The 17,346-nt window shown below is 38.7% G+C and overlaps 1 protein-coding gene across 25 annotated transcripts in view; it reads right to left on the reverse strand.

The window, feature by feature from the left end:
* The window catches only part of epb41l3b (erythrocyte membrane protein band 4.1-like 3b), a 60,470-nt gene that overhangs the window by 38,159 nt on the left and 4,965 nt on the right, over positions 1 to 17,346 (reverse strand). For 24 of the 25 annotated variants that reach the window (XM_086273452.1, XM_086273473.1, XM_086273470.1 and 21 more), the window contains exons 1-2: positions 8,903 to 9,027; positions 1,678 to 1,874 (exon numbers count right to left, since the gene is read on the reverse strand). In XM_086273452.1, the coding sequence (XP_086129578.1) occupies positions 1,678 to 1,863 (186 nt within the window). In that variant the 5' untranslated portion in view covers positions 1,864 to 1,874; positions 8,903 to 9,027. Of the gene's footprint in view, positions 1 to 1,677; positions 1,875 to 8,902; positions 9,028 to 17,346 lie in introns of those variants that run through there. The other variant, XM_086273461.1, reaches the window with a different exon arrangement.

Raw genomic sequence — 17,346 nt, forward strand, 5'->3', positions numbered from 1 at the left:
TGTTAACATGAAAACATGTCATTTATTTCATCACCGTTTCACCACATTACCCTGCATTGTATATAATTAATTTATCCATCACATCGCCCTGCGACTGCTGCTCTCTCATTACAGCCTGTTATGATTCACGTGTAAGCTTCTTTTCAACAAAGGCACCATTTAAATCCTTCTCCTTTCCACATCATGATAAGAACCTGCTGAATGAGTGGGGTTGTGAGCCTGAGCACATTCAAACTATGGTTACACGCTCCAACATATTAAGAAGTTCAAAGTTCAAAGTCACCAAAAAAAAAAAAATTATTGAACATGGATTTAAAGTTTTCTGAGTGAGTAAACACATCCTAGACGTTTAAAGCAACACAAACACTATGTAGACTGGGAATGTGACCTGTTAAGTTGTTTGAGATGTAACTTTTTATATACATTTTCCACTAACTACCACAGTAAGAGACCACATCTACAAGCATGTGCAGCTGGTGAAAATGTTTTTCTTTCAAGTAATAAATTAGAGAAGCAGGAGGGATCTACCTCACACTGAACCTCTGTAGTTTGGAAGCACTGGAAATTCAATCTGTAGATCGATTAAATAGTGAGCCAGAAGGCTGTTTGGGCCAAAACCTGAAGACAAGCACTTAGTGCTCAGATAACATCAGTAGCTTCCCAGGCTTCATCAGATATAACATGGATAGGCTACAGGGTATAATATTATACTACCAGAGATCACTGTTCTCTGGTTTTAGACTCGTCCAGCTTCTTTGTCAAACATGTAAAATCATTTAAACATGTTCATGCGTCGAAGTGGTGTGCAATCTTATGGATACATTTTAAAATACACCAAAAGTCTTCATCATAGTTCAGACTCAACTCAACGGGTTTAATTCCAGGTTGTTCCCTAAATTCTTCCAATCATTGTCCCCACAGCTGCAGGAAGTTGCAAATTGGGAGAGATGTAAAAAACAGTCAGTACAACAAATGATTGTTGTGATGATTGCAAATAATGCCAGGTTTCTACTGAACTACATTCATAAGTTATTCAACATAACAGCAAGGATGGCTGTGGCATCCTTGCTGTTATGTAGACAAGTTATTTAGAAAACCTGTGAAAGAGGCAAAACACAAAGACGGCAAAATAAAACAACTAAAATCATCCCTCACCAAACTGCCCGTGCGTGTGGCCGATCAGTGACAGTGACTATATCTGTCAAACTGCCTTAGTTGCTGTAAAGCCTGAAAACAAAGCATCCACAATTGAAGGTTTCTTGATCTATCCGTCTTCCCATTTCTAATATATAAAGCTCTAACTGAACACCAGGCTTTCCTCAAAAACAAACAAATGCATCTGACGCATGGTTGTAACCGCCATGGAGGACTGAGGTCACGTCTTCACATTCTCTCCCCCTCCCCACGTTCATTTCCATTTTTTCCTCACAAAGCCACAATTCATTCAGAAGAGGGATGAATGGTGTGTAATGTTTTGTCAAATTCAAAAGGATCTATACAATGTTTACACCACAAAAGAATCATTCTTAAATAAAGTGGCAAAGTTTGTTTTGTTTTTTTCCTAATATTAAATTCAGTAAAAGTATGTTTAAAGGAAAATTATGGTGGATGCGATGGATGGATGTTCCATTTTTAAAAGAAGTGACAGTGGGTGGATGTGGTTACAAAGAGGCTGACCTGTTCTTTCCTGGCCGGGGTACTGTGTCCGACGGCGGCTGGAAGCTGCTCCGGTTGGTTCTGAGGCAAGGCGGGTTCGGCTGCCACCTGGCTGGGTTGGGATGCCGCTTTTGCTTTCCCCTTTTCTGTCTCCTTATTCTCCTGTGGCTGCTTGGCCTCCGAGTCGGCGCCTGATTCAGTTGTCATGGTAAATCACACTGGAGTGGAGGAAAATTGAGGGTAAAGAGGAAAAGTGGATGAGTCAGCTGACTTGTTATGAATTGATGCAGTGCCGCTTTTTGGGCCCGTCTAACGATAAGCTCCCCTCTGATGCAAATGCAGAGATGTGGATATTGTTTGACAGCAGAATAGGCATGAATGCAAGTGGCTTTGGTGCACTCACGTCCCCCTTTTAACTAATCACAGTAGTGTCAGTAGCTGACAATGCTAAGGGCTTGGACTGCTTGTACCATGACGTCAACAAATTCTACAATATATCCAAAGCTCACTAAGGGGAATTAAACAAATTTAAAATAATATCTGCAACTGTAACAAATATCTATTTCTGCAAGTATTTTTTTTATAAATTGGTTTCTAAAATATGAGAAAAAATAAGTCTAGGAAAATGTCTGAATATATTTGCCAATTACTTTTGTCAGTTTATTAATCAAATAATTTATGAACTTCTGCAGTTGTTTCACATTCTGATAAAAGCATCTGTGAAAAATTTACATGTGTAAATCAATTAAATTGGCCTAATTTGCTGATTAGGAGGAAATTAAGTGAGAAACCATAATAAAACGATTTAAATTGATTAAATATTTGAATGAATCCGATGGAAATGTCAAACATCTCAAGCTCTCCAGTGTGGAGCTCCACTATTTTTTGCACAAGACAAAAAAAACATCACTTTATGCTTCCTACCTGTTGTTCAGACAATTCTGGGAATTTGAAGTTGGAAAATATTTTACATTTTCGAAGCAAATATCAAAAATAAACAAAAAAAAAATCAAACTTAAATATATTAATTCCACAGAGGAAAACTAAATGAAAAGCAGCAATTCACTGGAGAAAGCAGAAAGTAATCTGCCTTTTTCTTATCTGCAGTTACTTTAACAACACAAAACAGCTGATTAACTCTGTATTAAAGTAAAAGCCCCCAGTTTCTCTGTAGTGTTTACACTCAGGAATCCAAAGTGTCTGAGCTGCACCAGTACGTGTTTTTCATGGCATGACCTTCTGCTTCTGTGAATAGCAGCATACCAGCGATGGATGTGGTCCCAAGGGCCTGAGGCTGGGTAATGAGGATATATCTAATGGCTAGATTTGACAAACAAAAATGACAGAAAGGACAGCTCACACCGGAGGCTAACTGTACCCACAGTCTTTGACACTGGGATGTGGGGTTTGGAGGCTGTTTGTGTGTGGAACGGCATACTGCGCCTCTGCTGCACAGAGCCTGGGTTTTGTAGTATGGATGCCTGTCATTCTGCTGCTGGTATGCTTTTCCCTGAGCTCTATTTATAGGGCTGTGTTTACTGCAAGCACGGAAGATTCCAAGGAAGATCTACTTCTAGCTGTGGGCATGGTCAGCACTGTCTGGATCAACAAAACCAACACTTCTTAGGGGCCATCCCCAAAATAATCAAACAGTCATTAAGAAATGGCAACATCTGCAACTCAAACGTTGAGCACATTAAAACAAGATCACATCTACTTGGTATGACTGATTACATCTGATTGTTACAAGCCTTTCAAGACATTTTACCAGACTGGAAAAAAAAAATCTCTGAAAACCTTAAAGATTTAAATTTGGCAAACACGTCCAGCTCCATGCGTCTAGATTATCAACAGCTGGACTACATGACCTCATGCCTCGGATGCGTTGTTCATCTTGCACTTTTTAGCTTCAAAATAGTTTTGAGCTGAATAGACTCAAGGTTGTGTTGTCAGCCCCTTGATTCAAAGCCATTTGGTATTAGCTGCTAATTCTAATGCAGAACGATGCTTTACTTAAACAGGCAATTGCTTTTTGAATGCCAGAAAATATTTCATCTTTGCTAATGAGCACTCCTCTTAAATCCTGATGGAATTGCTTCAAACTAGCAGTTCAAAAATAATGCAAACTCAAACTTTGCCAAGTAGCAGAAACACTTCAAACCAGCATGTTGTTGGTCATTTAATGGATCAGAATGATGCTGATATAAAGCAACAGTAATTCATGGACTCAAATCAGTGGAAACTATGCTTTCTAAAAAGTCATGAGCATTCTAAGCTCTAAGGGTCACTGAATGCAACGTGCTGATCAAACACTTTTCAACTTCAGACCTCATAAAAAGGGCTATAAAGATGACCTAATCAAGATTAAAAGCCTGAGCAGCAGCACTTTGAATAAACGAATAAAGTCACAAGGTCCAAATTCCAACCCATGTTTTCCAAGTGAAGACGAGAAATGTAAAAGACCACTGAGCTGAATTCAAGCAAAAATCCTGTCAAAACCTCTTTCGCTGCAACTTTGTTGTGTCATGTGCGGCAGAGTTGAGGCGCGGATCACTAATCAGCTGACAGAAGATGGCTGCGTAGCTAACCTTTGCCTTTCTTAATCCTTTTATGAAAAAGGAACTATGGAAGGAGTGGTGGAACGGAACATCTTAGCACCATAGAAATGGAGGAAGAATAAGTTCAGTCACTGGTGACAGGCACTCTTCACAGTGCAACACAACAGCCTACACAGTAGTCCTGTGTGTGGCCCTCCACCATGGACTGGTACATAAATTATGCATTCAGAAAGAAAGCCATGTATTGCCTGGGATTTCTGCTAGTAGCTGCCCAATATTGTACCAATATAGAAGACAAGTTTCAGCCAAAGTACTTCAAAAATGTGTGTTTGGAAAAGAAAGGGTTCAATGCCATTTTATCAAGTTCAAGTCTTTTTGAAGGCTCTAGTAAACTTACAAGATTTACCTTTTAACAAGTATATAAGGACAGAAATAGACAACTCAATGTGCTGACAAAGCAACTAAATTACTGCTCATCCTCTCACCTCAACTTCACTAATGTATGTACTTGATCTAGAATCAGTTACATGCAAAACATTTTGTTGACTGGGAACCGTCTCTAAAACAGAAGCGTATTATAAAAATGGGAAGTTTTAAAACATCTGTTTGTTCCCCCTGTAAATTCTGGAAGTAATAAAAGTAGAAGTCAGCACTTACAGAAGAAAAAAAAAAGCACTTAGTGTCAAAGATATAATCAAATTTACCTCTTGGATTAGTAGCTTCACGGTCAAATGTGAGCTGATGAAAGCAGATATAGTCTCCTCAGTCACACCTTAAGATAAAAGCTAATACTCTCTGTGTTATGCCTTCCAAGGAAGGACAAGTAGAAACCACCCACCTCTGAAGAAACATTAATACTGCTTTATCATGCTTCATCCTTCTGTGAATCCAAAGAGGCCCACAGTTAATAAAACCTGCTGTCTGTCACTGGACAGACCAATAAAATCCCACTGAGCTGCAATGGTTGGGTTGTACACTGCAGTGGATATTCACATCCATCCTAAAAGTGCAGCCAGGGTTTTATCGGTGTGTAGCTGCATTATTATATAATTGATCACAGACACTAAATACTGTAGTAGGACTGCCCATGCATGCAGACCTCCATTTAAGGGCCATGTGTGATTGTAATGCACACTGCTGGAAAGGGGCCTGTGCACATTAAGTCTCATGCACACACATGGGAGGATGAGGGACTGCCATCTGTGCCGAGTGCTATTAGCCAGAGTACACCACAGCTGGGCCCATCCCTGCCGCCCCTGCCCCCACAATCATTACCCCTCAGGGACTTATGGAGGTTACATGGAGGGGAATAGTCTGCGTTGCTTGACACGTCAAGGCCCATCCCGAGCAGGCCTGCCAAATAAGATCTGACCATTTTGCATGGCCGCAGGGCCGACAGCTGTCGCAGACCAAAACCCAGCCGCTGTAACAAGATATCACGTAGCTGGTCTGGACATTCAAATTAGGCACCCCTGCAGATCCCCAAAGTCTCATCAACTGTCCTGACTAAGAAAATTATTGACATGTTTTTGGAGAAGTCTGTGGTTTAGTAGATTTAGTAGATAAATCAATTAAGTTTATTACTTAAATAGTTATTTATCAAAATAAATAACTTAAGTAATTAAAACATTTTTATTTAAAGCTCTACCTCCTCTTACTTTACTAAAAAAAATTAATTAATTAAAAAAAATGTTGTTTTGGGTTTGTGCTGTACTTGTGACACAAAAAGACATCTAAAGATTACCGCCATATATAAAAAGCCAAGTGCTGTCTTAACAAATTCAATTACCAGATTAATCAAAAAAAAAAAAAAGATTAATCACAGCTTTAGAACTTCCTAAACCTTCAAGACTTCTGCCAAAAATGCTGTCCAGCATCATCCCAGGAAACTTCCGAGTTTACTGAAACACAAAAACCTGATTGGACATCACACAAGGTGACAACAATGAAATAGAGGTCATTATTGCCATTTCCAGTTAATCAAAAGTTGAGTTGAAAACCTTCCTTACAACATTTTCATATAGCTTTGTGCATTTTAGTCGTGCACTTGAGTAAAGAATTTTACACGACCCAGATGTTTTATACCACACTGGGTTGAATGTTCTCCTGCTCTGGTGTAGGAAAATTTGAGCATGTCAACAGTTCTGACAATTAAAAACATGGGTTTCATTTGAAGAGCCAGCAAAGACATTCCAAAAACAACTCTCTGTAAAAGGTCCCTGCAAGACAATAAATGCGTGAAATTGTAAAATCTTAGACTCAGCAAGCATCTGAGGCAGATGGTTTATGGCTTCTGTGTGTACGCTCCATTGCCAGTTTACAGCTTAAGAGTGCAAGTCATTCAAATGATCCCTGTAAGGTTTCGCTGAGACTTCCATGAAAACGGCCTTGTGACATCTGATCAAATAGTATTTGCACATTTGATTATATAATTTAGCAGCCGTTTCAGATGTCAATTTTAAAAAGCCCTTTGGTTGAACCCTCACAAATCTAGCTGACACGTGAGACCTCAAGAGCAGAATTTGGGGAAGGTAGACTGGTCACATGAAGGTGACTCCAAGCAGGGAGCATTTTTGCTGAGGCGGCCATAAATCCTGTCGGCTTTCTGCGTTTACATTACTGTCTTTAGCAGTGAGGCCTCCGATGATTCGGTGGGCAACACAGCTAGCTTACCGGTACTGTTATTGCATTCTGACTATGCACACCGTGCGACACAATCAACGCGGGATTGTTGACATGCAGTTGCTTAAGGCCATGGATGACTTCTGTGAAAGGGTAACACAAACACAATCTGTCTGATAGGATTTGTTGGAGTTAGTGGCTCTCGATTGAGTTGTCTGCCTTAGTTGACAAAGGGAAAAACCCCTGTTAATGTAAAAGATTAGAACTAAGTCTCTGTATATTGATGAGAAGCTAATAACTTCTTATACTGTGGCCGAGACGGACCAGAAGAGATTAAGCATTTTAGGAGATTTACAATCAGTAAATCTGACTTAATTACTAATAATGCCTGCTGGCACTAATAAAAAAAAAAAAAGTTAAAATAAACCTTTTATTTCCCCGTTTACGTTGTTTACTGTGTAAATTTGAAGGCACATTTGCTCATTATGTTTTTAAATTAGTTTTATGCTCACTGGACAGTAATAGGCCAAGAATGACTAACTTGAAAAATACTGATGGAATACCAGTGCATTCCCATTAAGAGCAGTCACTACATGGCATTGTGTCTACTAGAACTTAAAGGTAACATAATTCTACAACCTAATCCAGCTTGATGAGCTGTTACAGACAACAACAACAAAAAAAAATACAAAGATACACTGATGTCTGAGTGAGCTAGCAGAGACATAGTCATGTGGTTTACTATTAAAAATATGTTTTAGTAATGATCAGATCATTACAAAGCTATTCATGTGATTTTTGTGTTACAAAATCCTGATGATGAAAGTGCTATAATCAAGTCACCTGTCTGTCTAGACATTTTTACATTATATATACACACAAACACAGTTGGACAAATAACTGATGAGTGACATTTAGAAGTAGAAAAAAGTTACAAATGGTCATTGCTCATCTTTGTAGCCTTTGATATGAGAGTCACCATTTGTATCACAGCTACAGATGTCAGAGCATCTTATTCTTTAGTATATGAGACAAATTATGGTTTATATATGTATAAATACAAGCCAAAAATCATGATTCAACAATACTGACCAATATAAATTTGGGTCTTCCTCATATAAAATCAATGGTCTCAGCAGTTTTTGTTGAGTGAAATGAAAAGACTGCCTCCTCCATTGTCACTGTGCAAACTAAAGCTGTAAACAGAGGTGCAGCCTCAGTAAACGAGTTATGAATCCCTGCCTACAAGGCCCACAATGTTCTTGCCTCTCAATGCTACTGCAACAGCAGCTTACTGTGCATCTTAATTAAATTGTCAAATCAGTCTCCAGCCATTGCATGCTGTGGCAGCAAGGATGTAAGGATGCTAAAAGAGGATCCAGACCGTGTCATCCTGCCCGTAACCACGCCTACCGCACTGCAGATCAAAAACACCGAAGTGTGTCGTCTTAACCTCGGACAATCTGACAGTTTTAATCCATTAATTGTCTGCAAATTGTAACACTGCCTGCCAGTGACTCAGCGCTCTCCTTCACTGATGTAAAAACGGGAGGGATTGAAGGTCGGACAAGCATCTGTATCGTCTCATTTCACCAATTTCACCCACTTTCTGGCCCCGAAACTTGAGCACGTTAGCCAGCTTCACCTCAAGCGGTGCGCTTCTTTAAAATATCCGTGCATACCCCGACTTTTAGCTTCAGATTAACCACCGCTGCAGGCAGCTCAGTCGGCAAAAAGCAACATTTTCTGCTTCAGTGTTACGCGCCGAATGGTTACAATGTGAAACCACAGTGGGATTAAAAAAGAAAGAAAAACCATATGACCCCCGTTTCTGACTCGGTTAACCACGTCCACTAGACTTTTTCCGCCTGAGTAGATACAGTAAAACTGTACTCTAATGTTAATCATCTGTCATCGGCTGCGGGTGCTGTGAGCACGCGATCGAAAATGTGGCACGAGACAAAACCTCACAAAGAGCCGTTCAAGCAGCGAAACTTGCATCTTCTCTAAGTGAGCCTCGGTGTAATGGTACAAACGACAAGCAGCGAAGAAAATGGGTTTATTACCAGACACGGCGTCCTCGTTCAGCTGGTTATGCGAGTTGCATTCGTAGTGGGCTTCTGTTTCCTGACAGCGGTGCTACTCTGCTGCAGTTCCCCTCTCCACCAGCCTATCAAACTCCACTATGCAGCCGAGAGTAGAATTGTGGGATATCAGAACAGCCGGGGCATTATTTTAGCAGCACCCTCCTCCCAATACACATACACGCACGCGCACAGCAATTGATGGCACGAGGTTTGTTGTTTTAGTGACGAACGACACTAAGAGTCATCTCTATGTACGGACATGAGATTAAATTAAAGTCAATCAGTGGAGGAATGTAACAAAGGAAGGATGATGTGCTCAACTGATTGTTGAGTTTAAAGGTGTCCGTGGGCCGTTCTACAGTCTGCAGGGTATTTTCTGTCCCACCCATGAATTTGAAAATAATGCATGCGCAAAAGACTAAAGGATACTTTTGTTGCGTAAACTGCACTTTTCCTGAGAGAATTTTTTTAAAAGCCTTAAAATACAAAACAGTTCTTTGAGAACATTTTCTCAACTTCTTTGTAACCAAATAGGATGTTAAAATGACTTAGAAATCCACTTAAAAATAGTTGACACTTTTTTTTACATCAAGATATTTTAAAGAATAATTTTGCAGCGCTGTTACCGGAACTCATTTAAAGGAAGAGACAACACGGTGATAGACATGCAACTTGTGCTAACACCATGGGGACACTAAAGGCCCTCTTTGACATATTTCGTATTTTTCCAGTACTTTCTGGCTAGATGGAGTGTGCCACTCCAATCAAGGCAAAACACTCTTACTCATATTCCCCAAAGAACACAAATCAAATTCCAAGTTTCCTTGCTTTATTTCCACTGCTAGCATCTTTTCCCATGAAAACACTAACACAAGTGTGTGAATGTGTGTGTGAATGGGTGGATGACTGGATATGTAAAGCGCTTTGGGGTCCTTAGGGACTAGTAAAGCGCTATATAAATACAGGCCATTTACCATTTATTTTTTACAAGCACTTTGCCCTAACAGTGATCAGTCTGTTATTTGCAATCCTGTTACCATAAAACAAATCAATTTAAAACAAACATATGCTACAAACATTTAAAATATTAATAAAAAATACATCTGCGGTCCTTGTCATATGTATGTCATCTGTTAAGCCATGTTAGCGTGTACAACCCCGTTGCTCTAACATGTAATTTTCAAAATGGTTTAATCTGTTGCCTTTATAATCACTTGAATTATTATGTGTTTGTGAAAAATATTTCAAAATAGATACAAAATTTCTAAAATAAACTGACTATTAAAGAGTTGGGCAGGATAGATTTCAAAAGTTGTTTAAATTAATCTAAATTAAGTCTCATCTAAAATTGAGTTTTCAATGTGAGTAGGACCATTTTTAACTAAATGGTCAAGAATTCATTAAACAATTTTGTTAAAAAAACAACAACAAAAGAAAACAAACTACTGTGTCAAGCATAGCACACAGCAACCAAATCTCATAAGTAGGGCTGAACGATTATGGAAAATAATCTAATTGCGATTTTTTGCCCCAATATTGCGATTGCGATGCGATATGCGATTATTTTTTAAGGTCTTTGTCTTCTGTATTATTAAACAAAGACAAGCAATACATCATATAGTATGGCCAATACTATATTACATTAATTTTAAACTGTTCTTTCCTGGAAGACAGACCTCTGTTATGATGACATGAGGTGATGCATGAATTGATGACTGACATTTTTATTTAACTTCTTCAATCACAACAGTATATTTGAACATACACAATAGTTTATTTTTAGCTTACAAACATCTGAGCATAAAGTGCTGACAAGGAACCCTGGTGTAAACATTAAAATGAAAGTCAGTACAATGTGCAGATTGCAGAAATATACATAAAAAAAAAAATCAGTGGCTTTACCACACTCAGTTTTTCGACATCTGTGAACTACTAGACAGTCATTCAATTAAAAAATAATATTAAATAAATAAAACTAATAAATAAAAAATACACACATCTTACTGATCTCTGCAGTCAGTAACATTACACATAAAGTGCAAACATAATAGCAATTGTATAAACACACACACACAAACACGCCTTTAAAATTTAAAGGCGTGAAATTGGACGGTCGTTCTGATTAGCGTCACCGCTGTCTCGGTGGAGTTTAATAAACTCGGCCGTCTGCTTCTTGCTATCTAAAATATAACCAGACACTGGTGTAAATTCTCGACTGTCTCATACTTCTGTTTAATAAGTTTTCTGTTTGACGTTTAGTCAGCTGTGTGAAAACCAAGGAGGAACCCACCCGGGGGATTAATAAAGTTTTATTTTATCTAATCTAATAACTTTAATCTCAGCCAAACCGATTTACTCACGAACAAACAAAACACTGAAAAAAGCCCAACAATAACATTTTTAGGTTGTCTAAGTGACTTATATATTACGTTTAACCCGAGCAGCGAAACTCCGCGGTGATCTGAAAATGATGTGCCGGGAGTTGTGCCGTTCTCGGCCGCATCAGTAACCCTCGAGCTCCCGGCTAGCTGTCGAGCTCGTGGGTAGCAGACGCCTCTGAAAACGTCGAAGCACTTTTGCAAATATGGGATATCTTGATAAACCGAGCAGATATTTGATGTTTACACAACTACTTTCTCGCCTGAAAATATGTTAAAAGTTTATTTTGTGACCCTGAAAGATTAGTATGAGTAATTTTAAAACTCAGTAGCGGCCGCCATTGCTGGAAACTGGAGTTTGGCTGGGCCGCGCTATGAATTCTGGGATATGGTAGTAATTTGGACAGCCTTCGGCGCGTCGCTGTGACGTAGTCGGTCTACAAATGCGGCCTCAGGAGGATGCAGCCCATGAATTTGGACATGTCCAGAGTATAATCGCAGCCTTTGCGGTTAGAAAATTGCACTTGATCATGTCGCGATATTATCGCAAATGCGATATATCGTTCAGCCCTACTCATAAGTGGACATTTTTATTTGTTTAAAAATTGTTTAAAATAAAGAAATTTTAAAAACAATTTCTGAAGCCTATATTGTTCACCAATATGCTCCATTCATTTACCTAATGTGTTATAGAGGCAATTGTTGTTTACAACACAAATAACAAATCATTGCCAAAAATATCATCTTTATAACACTGGAAAAAAACATTCCACCAATATTGGCATTCGTGTATATATTGTCTGATATGTGCCATTTCGTGATGTAAAGTAATGTCTTGCTTGTTAGATACAGAGCTGGAGACACAAACTGAAAATATCTATATCAGAATGCTTTTAGGCTACAGAAACAGGATTGGCCACAAAAATCCAACATAGGTCACGCTCCAAGAATTAAAAGCATAAACATTATCACTATGCCATGTTCTATATCAACATTTCAGAATCTTGTGCGTGCGTATAATATAAATGTGTCTAGACAGAGCGGCGACTTGAATCTCAGTTCAACAGTGTACATTAAACTGTGTTTCACTTTTCTACTTTCTGATATTTATGTAGCGGCTAAAGTTACTTTGCAGACTAGTATTTCAATTCAACTTTATTAATATTGAGCCAATTTACAACCACAGTCACCTCAAGGCACTTTATATTGTAGGGTAAGGACCCCGCAACAGATATTCAACATATATAAGCAGTAATAAGCTTAAAACACACGCTTCAGGTTAAAATAGTCACCACCATTAAAAAAAGCTCACTTTGACCATCCACAGGAACAAGTTTTTGCATCAGTATCATTTTCCAGAAATATAACACTGACAGGAACTGCACGACAAGCACTTCCACTATTTACATTTCAAGTACATTTTCCATGAATATTTCTGGACAATGTAGGACATTTACTCTGTGGTATAGTAGAAATTTTACTTGCATAAAGGATTCAAATACTACTTCTGTCACAGAGCTGAAGCTAGATAATCTCTATATCATCCACTGCCAACTGAAAAACAATCTAAGGCACAATAAAAAAAAAAAAAAGGAAATTATGAGGATGTGAACGCAGCGACGCAAACGCACATCTGCAGCGCTCTCCCAGGCATACATATTGGTTTGTGTGCATTCACAAATACAGACATAAAAGCGAGTTCTTAATTAGAGTCTGGGTTGTTCCCTCTGGGGATTTGTGGGTTTTGCCTCCCGCCTCCCAGTGGGAATTTGACCCAACTCGATCACCCATTTGACTTTTCTTTCATTGAACTGCTTTCATGCTGGATGCCCACACTTACAATATGCTACACAAATATAAACATGCAGTCGTGAACACTAATGAGAACTTTCTGCTGAATTCATACATAAATAGTGACAGTGACAAAGTGGGCGTGCTTTCCACATAGCAGAACAACACACAGTGACACTTATATACAGAAAGCAGACAGCTGCTTCCTCATTCAGTCTCTCGGTGGACAAGTCATAAAACAAAACCATAAAACAATGTTTTATATTTAGTGGATATAGTAAAGTAATTAAACTACACTATATACAGTCTTTTTATTCAAACAACTCTTACTTGTGTAGTTAGGAGATGATGTAATACCTGTAATATATAATAAATGTAAATGTAATAAATGTAATAACTTAAAGGGCTACCAGCCTGAGTGTTAAAGTGATATGTCCATTAACCACAAAAAAGTGAAAGGATTTGCTTTTGTCACATACCCTTACCACCAGTGGAGATCAGTGATGGTCTGTTACACGCCCTCCCCTTCACGTCCTGTCTTGTTTTTGTAATGAGTACTATAGCTTATGCTTCCAAAACAAATTGTTGTGCACATTACCACAATGAGGCTCTCTGAGAAAACATAGTGTACAAGAGGCTGTAACAACTAGCTACAATATCTTTTTTTCTGTCCAGCTAAACAATGGTTATCTACATTTAGAGCTGGTGGAGTCTGGCGCAGTATGACCAGACTGATTGTTTCAGACATTGCTCATCAGGGCCTGTCTAGCCAGCGGGTCGCGGCGGTATGACTTTAATGCAGTAAAATAAGGGATGAGAGCTTGCATATTAGCTTGTCCCTACAGGAAATATCAATGCACATTGAATACTTGAAGCATTAAATGTAATGGAGCTTGGTCATTAGATAACAAATAAAAATGGTTAAATGTTGAACATTTAAGCTGCTTAACAAAGGCAAACAGACAGTACTTTATTGCTGGTCATGAAAAACTACTTAAAAAAATGTTGCCAATAGAAGATAAAATATGAAACTTGTTTCAAATCAATCATCCTCAAGGGGACAGGGCCTTCTCTATTGCTGCTCCTAATCTGTGGAACAATCTTTCCCAGCACTGTCCACTTTTAAAACACGTCTTAAAACTCATTTTTACTCTTTGGCTTATGACACAGTCTGACCCTGATTTTATTGTTTTAATCTAATGTGCTGATTTTATTGTTTTAAATGTGTTTATATATATATTACTTATCTTATATTATTATTACTATTTTTCTCATTTTTTTTAACATGCTCAATGTATCATGTTTGGCATGTCAAGTGTACAGCACTTTGTGTTCAGCTCGTGGCTGATCTGAAAGCGCTATATAAATAAATTGCTTGCTTGCTTGCTTGCTCCCACTTTCATATTTGAGGGTAGGGAGTAGCTTAAATATATTTTGGGTAGTTCTGTAATGAAGTTGTTACAGTCTGTGATGGTAGTGACATTGGGGGATTATCCCCTAAACACCTCATGAGGTGGTTTTTGGCTACCACACAGCAAAAAAAGAGACCAAAATACACCATCAGAAAATTGATCCTTGTTAAAGCAGACACTAATACTGGGTTGGATCCCTTTTTTGCCTTTAGAGCTGCCGTAACTCTTCATGGCAGATTCAACAAGCTGCTGGAAACACTTCTCTGAGATTTTGCTCCATTTGACATGATAGTACTAGAGTTGCTGTAGATTTGGCAGCTACTCATCCATGATGCAAATCTCCTGTTCCCCCACATCCCAAACATATCTATCAGACTGAGATCTGCGAGTGTGGGGGCTATTTGAGTAGGGTGATCTGATTGTCATAAAAGCAATTTGAGATGATCTGAGCTCTGTGACATGGTGAGTTTTCCTGCTCGAAGCAACCATCATGTGCACACTGTGATAATAACGGGATGGACAAAGTCAGCAACAATACTCAGGTAGGATGTTGCGTTTACACATCTTGTTTTTTTAAACACTAAAAAATGCCAAGAAAATATCCCCCACACCACTACACCAGCAGCAGCATATTGTTTATGCCAAACTCTGACCCTAGGGTCAGAAATCAGGACTAAGAAATCAAGAGACATTGACAACCTTCTATTGTCCATCTTTGGTGAGCTGGTATGAACTGTAGCCTCAGTTTCCCATTCCTAACTCACAGAAGTGGAACTCAGCGGTCTTCTGCTACTGCAGTAAATCTGCTTCAGTGTTCAACATGAACAGGGGACTGTATAGACTAGGTCTTAAATATGCTAATATTTTAAGCCTGGCTTTGTCAGAATGCCTTTGGTTTTTGTCAGCTGGTAGCCTAAAACAAGCTCCTCAAAGTGGAAGAGTATCTATTGTAGGCAGGGTTTTCACAAATCCATGACTGGTCTGATTTAATGTTAAATTAACAGCCAGTTTTGAAGTTCCAAAGCAATGTTCAAAATGTGTTACTGTCTCAATTGTTTTGAAAATCCAAAAAAAATTCTAAGTCCATATCCATTAGAAGGCAGAAGGTAAACAGAACTGTTCTGCAGAAAAATATTTAAACACTTGTGGGGTTTTTTAATATATAATTGTTAGCTCAACATGTAATAAAACAGGCTGCGCGTGTCACCCTTTCTCAATGGTTATTTAAATCTGAGGCAATAAAGCCTTGGCCTTTAACTGTGCTGTGACTTTCTATCTTCACATATAATTACTCACAGATAAGTGAGTGCACATCGGTGACTCTTCCAAGTCTCTAGAGCAGCCCTTGGTCAGCAAAATGATTAATACCACGCAAGACAGCCAACATGTGATCTGTGGACTCGACTTAGCTTATGTGGCTGCTTAACTCTTCACTTTTTTCTGCTGTGTACAGACACCGAGTTCCCGTGCAGGTCGTCTGCTGAGAACCCTGACCTTGAACCCAGTTTACTTCTAAAATCTTTTCTTTTCTTAGAATCAAAACAAGTATGAACAAAAGCAGATAACATAAGACAAAAAACAATAGTTAACAACTCTACCACTGTCTCTTTTATTTCAATTGACTCAAAACTGAAATGTAATAGAAGTTGCATTCAGCTGATCTTCTTACATTTCACTTTCATTTAACACAAGAACATAAAAAAGTGAGAAGTAATACTACAAGCCCTAGTTTTTTGAGGAAAAAACTTTTTCCTTAAAATTCACACTGTAAAGCTTGTTAAGTATAAATATGTCTATATGCTCATTCTCTATAATCAGGAACCTCATGAAGTTCATTACAGCAATCCAATTTACAGTACTGTGGTCAGAACAAGCAAGCTGGCACTTCATCAATGTACAATTAAGTTGAAGCATGTCCCTTACAGAACCTGGCAAATCACCCGTGTGATCCAATTACAAAAAGAAGAAAGAAAATTCCAGCAGTTTCAGCAAATCCCAGGTCCGGGGGAAAATAACTGCTACTCTAAAATGTGCCTTTTTTGGTTTGTTTTTTGTTTGCCAAACACAGGATCACTTTCCATTTTGTCTGCTGGGTTTTCAAACACAGTAAGAGAAACACTTCACTAGATGATATTTCTATGCTTACCTGAACCATTCCGATAAAAAGGCATTTTTAATCATTGCAATCTGTGGCTTTTATAGGGTTTTTTACAGTTCCATTATTCAAACTATGAATGCATTTTTGAGAGTTTATGACTGCGTTAGTTCGTCTGTAAATTACACTTTGAACTGAATGAACTCAAATCAAATGGGCTGAACTTCACCTCCAACCAGTCACGACTACCATCCCCTACTGTCCAGCTCAACTCAGCTGCAAATGCCTTCACTCCCAAAGGGCTGCAGGTCAGCAAGCACACAATGGAAATTAGAGTCTGATTTTGACACCCCACACTGGGCAAAAGCTTCCAAATCAACCCCCTACCCCACTTTGCGCACACCCTCATTCCACTACACCTCCTACACTTTTTTCAGCTCTGGCTGAAAGGCACACGTTGCAGATTAAGAAGAAATAAAAATGAAGTAATAATAAGATACTTGCTTTCTGCATGTAGGAAGCACATCTTATCTCGAGGCATCATAAATGAGGGCTGTATTTACAACCTTTGGAATTCACAGTTTTGCCCATCAAGTAACTTTTGGTTAGGAACTGTCTGAGTAAGCGAGGGGCGGCACGTGTGCAGCACGTGGCAACAAGGAGAGAAAAAAGCTTCCTTTTTTGGCTTTGCTGTGGATACCAATTCGTGAAAAACAAAGCACTTTAAGGAGGATTTCGACTATGTAA

The sequence above is a fragment of the Aulonocara sp. 'chitande type north' Nkhata Bay genome, linkage group LG18 (genome assembly GCF_057382095.1).
Source record: "Aulonocara sp. 'chitande type north' Nkhata Bay isolate Kocher_YH1m ecotype deep benthic linkage group LG18, A_spYH_male_GT1.1, whole genome shotgun sequence".
Taxonomy (NCBI): domain Eukaryota; kingdom Metazoa; phylum Chordata; class Actinopteri; order Cichliformes; family Cichlidae; genus Aulonocara; species Aulonocara sp. 'chitande type north' Nkhata Bay.